Genomic DNA, 6506 nt, shown 5'->3' on the forward strand with positions numbered 1-6506 from the left:
ATGACACTTGGTGTTGAGTGTCAGATGACCGTGATAATTGCAATTTGATCTGGAACTCGGAATGCGGCATAACTGGTAGGCAACTGTGAAGCGCTGCGATCACTTAAATCTACACTAGTTACTGCCCGCCATCCATGTGGAGCACGTGTAGAATTCTAGACTGAGCCACACACAACTGATTTCAGCAAAGTGTACGGGCCTGAAGATGGCCTTGACGCAACTCCGAAACTAGTAGCAAAGTAAATAAAAATCTTAAGTACAGGTGGAGGAATTTAATTTTTAATAAGAATTATACCAGCTGTGTCCCACCTTCATCCAGTTCAAATATGGATGTACAAAGAAAACTTAAATCTACAATCGTCGGACGAATGTTCATCTGCGACCTAGAATGATGGAAAAGGAAACATAACACCAAGAAGGAGTTGTGCAACACAAACAAAAATTGGTAGGCGTGTTTCTGCTTCTGAAAGACGATGTTTATTAAATTTCGCGCCGGCCAGATAAGGATGCAAAAAAATTGTTCAAATGGCTCTGAGCACTATGGGACTTAACTTCTGAGGTCATCAGTCCCCTAGAACTTAGAACTACTTAAACCTAACTAACCTAATGACATCACACACATCCATGCCCGAGGCAGGATTCGAACCTGCGACCGTAGCGATCACGCGGTTCCAGACTGAAGCGCCTAGAACCGCACGGCCACACCGGCCGGCCAGGATGCAAATCGGGTTTGTTTTAAATACAAGCTGTAACGATCGTAAGCGTTAGTTACCTCTCAGACCGGACGTGGTGAATTGATGTTAGTCAAGAACACTTCAAGGCGACAAAGACGCCATTATCAACATCTCACTAAGTTTGAACGAGATCGCTTAATAGAGCTACGAGAAACTGGATGTTCCACCTGCGATGCTGGAGAAAGACCTGACAGGAATGTAGCCGTTATACAAGACTGCTGGCAGCGGTGGTCACGAGAATGTACGGTCGCAAGAAGACCGGTCTCCAGCCAGCTACGTGGCACTACCGAGAGGAGAGACCATCGTGTTCGGAGTATGGCTCTGGCGCATCGTGCTTCTACAGTAGTAACGGCAGCTGGCTCTACAGTGCAGTAACGAACTGTTACAAATCGGTTACTTCGAAGACAGCTCCTAGCCAGAGACCCTGTAGCGTGCCTTCCACCGACTCCAAACCACCACCATTTGTAACTTCATTGGTGTTAAGCGAGAGGTAATTGGAGAGCAGGGTGGAGGTTTCTTGTGTTTTCTGATGAAAACTGGTACCGCCTCGGTGTCTGTGAGGGCCGCGTGTTGGTTAGAAGGAGACCAGTCGAGGGCCTGCGGCCAACCTATCTGCGTGCTAGACACACTGTATCTACTCCTGGATTTACGTTGGTGGGGTGATATTTCGTATGACAGCAAGAGCACTGTCGTGGTTATCCCACACACCCTGTCTGCAAATCTGTACGTCATTCTGGTGATCCTACCTGTTGTGCTGCCATCCGTGAACAGGATGTCAGCAGGTGTTTTCCAACAGGATAACGTTCCCCCACATATTGCTGTCCTGGTCCAATATGCTCTACAGAGGAGTGTCGACGTGTTGCCTTGGCCTGGGCCTGCTTGATCAACAGATCTGTCCCCCAATGGAGCACGAATGGGACGTCAACCTTCAGCGTCATGTCTGTATTGACAGACCAACTGCAACAGGCATGGAACTCCATACCACGAACTGACATCCGACACCGGTACAGCACAATGGATGGACGTTTGCATGTGTGGATTCAACATTGGTAGTGCCAACATTAATTGTTGGCAAGGCGGGTGACAGGTTGAGATTCATTGGGAGAGTCCATAGGAAATGTAATCGATCAACAAAGGAGGTGGCTTACAAAACACTCGTTCGACCTATACTTGAGTATTGCTCATCAGTGTGGGATCCGTACCAGGTCGGGTTGACAGAGGAGGTAGAGAAGATCCAAAGAAGAGCGGCGCGTTTCGGCACAGGATTATTTGGTAAGCGTGATAGCGTTACGGAGATGTTTAGCAAACTCAAGTGGCAGACTCTGCAAGAGAGGCGCTCTGCATCGCGGTGTAGCTTGCTGTCCAGGTTCCGAGAGGGTGCGTTTCTGGATGAGGTATCGAATATATTGCTTCCCCCTACTTACACCTCCCGAGGAGATCACGAATGTAAAGTTAGAGAGATTCGAGGGCGCTCGGAGGCTTTCCGGCAGTCGTTCTTCCCGCGAAACATACGCGACTGGAACAGGAAAGAGAGGTAATGACAGTGGCACGTAAAGTGCCCTCCGCCACACACCCTTGGTTGCCTTGCGGAGTATAAATGTAGATGTACATTCTGGCGGTTACACCAGTTATTAATGTACTAATATTTCACGTTTGCAATTGCTTATCTCGCGCTTACATTAACCTGCAATCTTGCGATGTTGATCACTTAAATATGTAACCTAGACAAACATATTCCCGAAATTTCATTACTCTTCATTAATCGTTTTTTGGTGTTGCGATGTTTTTTTTACGTCAGTGTATTTGCCGAACTGAGGAAGCAGCCCCGGATTTAGCGCCCTATGTGGCGTCAGACATAAATGCCGGCAGATATACCGGACAATCTGAACGCCTTTTGGCAGAAGCATAATATGGCTCCTATTATGTGCACCAGCTGACTATATCTATGCGGCACCACTCCGGATACTGCCTTCCCTGCGACACCCTCTCCTGTATCTGACAGTCGACACAGTACAAAGCGTAACAGCTATGACACTTACCTGGGCTGATGAACTGAAGGATTATCGAGTGGAGAGATGATTAACTGTGGTGGGCGGTATGCTCATCATTGATTAATTGCAAGAAACAGATTTTTAATACACGAGGAGCAAGCACGAGAAATGGTTGCTCAACTGTGGTACTATCATGGTTTTCCAGAGACAAGAAAAAAAGCCAGAGAAACGACAATCAGACCATTCAGATTCATTCTGAAAACAATCTTATGTTATGTGGCTCAGCCATTTCTCCTCAGTATTCTTTCTCCCAGGTCTGCTAGTCCTGCAAGGTATGCAGGAGAACTGCTGTGAAGTTTGGAAAGTGACAAAAGGAAAGCTGTGAGGGTGCGCCGTGAGTCGTGGCTGGACAGCTCAGCTGGTAAAAGCGCTGTATTCGAAGAACGAGGTTCTTGATTCGAGTCCTTCTGTAGCAAACAGTTTTAATCTGACAGAATGTTCCGTCGAATGTGTTAAAAATTTACTAGAGTTTACAGCACATGATGCGGCATAAGTAAACGCAGAAACACAGTTTCAGCTAAAGATTTTTGCTTCAGATAGACGAAACAAATGTGTCAGTCCCTTACGCCACAAGTAAAGCCAATGCGGAATATGTGCCCCGAGCAAAAACACACTACACATAGTGATTTAATGATATTGTCTTAAACTCCTCAACAAGGAATCCGTTACTTCTTCCAGAATTATTCTCAGTGTTCCAAGGGTTTAGGAGGGAGAGGGTGGTAGAATGACCAGAACACAATTTCCCTACCTAGCCTAAGCTTTCACAGTTCAGATTATGTGAGCGAGCTGGCCAGTGTGCGCCGAATTGTTTACTTTCACCGTTTGGTGGAGCGTTATTGTCCTGTAAGGCGAAAACATCAGGACGAACCGTAAGCATCAGGATATCTCCCTATGGAGGTATGGAATCAGTATCGTATTCGCGCGTTTACCCAGAGTTCTATCACCGTAAATACAGATGCTACCTCATCCGAAAGCCTACCTTAATGGATTTTGATAAATGATAACAGATGTCGCTAAAATATTCTTCTATTTGCGGAATTATCGAAAAGTGTTCCCATATCTTGAATTGGTTGAGAATTTTAATGGTGACCAAATTACATGGAAGACCCTTATTTGCCACACCAGGGATTTTTAAGATTTGTACTGATGACAACATAACATTGTTTCGTTTATTTTATTTTTTCAGATGCTCTAAAATCAGTAAGTGCCTTCCTGAACCGCATACCGGAAGAGCAAAAGGAGGAATTTATGGAAGACTGGATACAGCACATGGAGAAACTGGGGGGATTAACGAAGGATGCTGGGCCTGCTGGGGAGACCAAGTTCTACATGCACTACAATTCAATGGTCGCCGTGGGCAAGAAGCTGTAGGAGGGAACCGTGACGGTAACTAGTGATCCTGCGCCCCTGGCAGAACTGAAAAACCTGCGACCCCATCCCACAGCATGAAACCATCTTTCTGTAATTTTTTTCCACGCAGTCTTAACAAACTTTTTAATTTTGTAAACAAATGTGATGCCAACGGCCTTGCCGCAGTGGTAACACTAGTTCCCCTCAGATCATCGAAGATAAGCGCTGTCGGGCTTGGCTAGCACTTGGATGGGTCACCATCCTGGTCTGCGAAGTGCTGTTGGAAAGCGGGGTGCACTCAGCCCTTGTGATGCCAACTGAGGAGCTACTTGGTTGAGAAGTAGCGACACCCGTGACGAAAACTTACAACGGAGCTAGTTGATTGAGAAGTAGCTGGTCCCATCTCGGAAACTGACGTACGACTGCGAGAACGGTGTGCTGACTGCAAGCCCCTTTGCGTCCGCATCGGGTGACGTCGGTGGGCTGAGGACGACACGGCGGCCGTTCGGCTAGGCTTCAGGGTCTGTTCGGAAGGTGTTTGTTTATAAATAAATGTAGTAAAAATGAAGTGTTATTGAAAAATGTTACTTAAATGAACTATATTGATGAAAATATTACACACAACAAAGGAACTATAGCCTTAAACTAAATATATCGCAAATTGTATAAAAATTCCTAAAAAACTTGCAATTAAAATGAAATCTATATGGTGTCTTATTTTATAGGACAAGTACTTCATATTGGTGTTAGTAAGATGGTTAATAAAAACAGACTTTATTTCATCCTCATAAATTATGAAGTGGGATTTAAAGAAAAAGACTGTAAATGGAGAGTTGAGGAAATATTCCTTTCCAGAAATAATTTTTATTATATGATAATTAAATGGACACCCTAGCTGCAAACCGGCGTTGATATGCTTCATTGGGGACATGTAGAAAATGTGTACCCCGTCATATATAGTCAAAATATGGCTTCCCGGCCATTGATCTTCTTGTGCGAACGCACACGCTATGCCCGAACTCGTACGGGACTTGGTAGATTAATCTGCCACGAGTAATGAGTATGATGGGCAAACATCTATTAGGCGCACTACAAATGTAGTGGTGTGGACATGTTGGGAATGTGGGTCTCACGGGGAGCGTGCAAGGGATAAGTCCCTGCAGGCGCATTATCCTCTGTGCCCACGGTCGCTCAGATGGATAGAGCGTCTGCCATGTAAGCAGGAGATCCCGGGTTCGAGTCCCGGTCGGGGTACACATTTTCTACATGTCCCCAATGAAGTATATCAACGCCGGTTTGCAGCTAGGGTGTCCATTTAATTATCATTTCATTTCTAGCAAAGCTGCATGGTCATCAACGGTAACTGCTCTTTCGGGAACAGATACTACCGTCATATATATTTTTATTATAGTTGTGCTTTGATTTTCCTTGAGAGCAGCAGAAGAACGGAATGGAGTGGTAAGTAAACACACTAAGGAGACAAAAGTTATAGGGTAGCTAAATGCACATGTACAGGTGGCGATAGTATCGCGTACACGATGTATAAAAGGGCAGTGCATTGGCGGAGCTGTCGTTTTGTACTCGGGTGATTCATGCCAGATGGTTTCCGACGTGATTATGGCCGCACGATGGGAATTAAGAGACTTTGAACGCGGAGTGGTACTTGGAGCTAGACGCGTGGGACATTCCATTTCGGCAATCGTTAGGAAATTCAATACTCCGAGATCCACAGTGTCGAGAGTGTGTCGAGAATACCAGGTTTCAGGCATTACCTCTCAACATGGATAACGCAGTGGCCGATGACTTTCACTTAACAACCGAGAGAGCAGCAGCGTTTTCGTAGAGTTTCCAGTGCTAACAGACAAGTAACACAGCGTGGAATAACACAGAAATCAATGTGAGACGTACGAAGAACGATTTCATTAGGACGTGCGGCAAATGTGGCATTAATGCACTATGGCAGCAGACGACCGACGCGAGTGCCTATGCTAGCGACATCGCCCGCAGCGCCTGTCCTGGGCTCGTGATCATATCAGTTGTACCCTAGACGAATGGAAAACCGTGGCCTGGTTCAGACGAGCCCCGATTTCAGTTGGTAAGAGACGATGGCATGTTTCGAATGTAGCGTAGATCCCACGAAGCAATGGACCCAAGTTATCAACAAGGCACTGAGTAAGATGGTGGTGGCTCCATAACGGTATACGTTGTGTTTCGTTGAACGGACTGGGTCCTCGGTTATGTTCGGCTACTTGGAGACCATTTGCAGCCATTCATGTTAGCAAACAACGCTGGAATTTTTGTGGATGACAATGCGCCATGACGTCAGGCCACAATTTTTCGCGATAGGTTCGAGGAACATCCTTCATAATTC

The 6506-nt window shown here is 45.9% G+C and overlaps 1 protein-coding gene across 1 annotated transcript in view; it reads left to right on the top strand.

The window, feature by feature from the left end:
* Nucleotides 1-4362, top strand: part of LOC124777637 (juvenile hormone acid O-methyltransferase-like) — a 124418-nt gene extending 120056 nt beyond the window's left edge. Inside the window, exon 6 of the mRNA XM_047253112.1 lies at nucleotides 3972-4362. Within this exon, the coding sequence (XP_047109068.1) occupies nucleotides 3972-4156 (185 nt within the window). The 3' untranslated portion in view covers nucleotides 4157-4362. The remainder of the gene's footprint in view (nucleotides 1-3971) is intronic.
* Nucleotides 4363-6506: the final 2144 nt, after the last annotated feature.

The sequence above is a fragment of the Schistocerca piceifrons genome, chromosome 2 (genome assembly GCF_021461385.2).
Source record: "Schistocerca piceifrons isolate TAMUIC-IGC-003096 chromosome 2, iqSchPice1.1, whole genome shotgun sequence".
Taxonomy (NCBI): Eukaryota; Metazoa; Arthropoda; class Insecta; order Orthoptera; family Acrididae; genus Schistocerca; species Schistocerca piceifrons.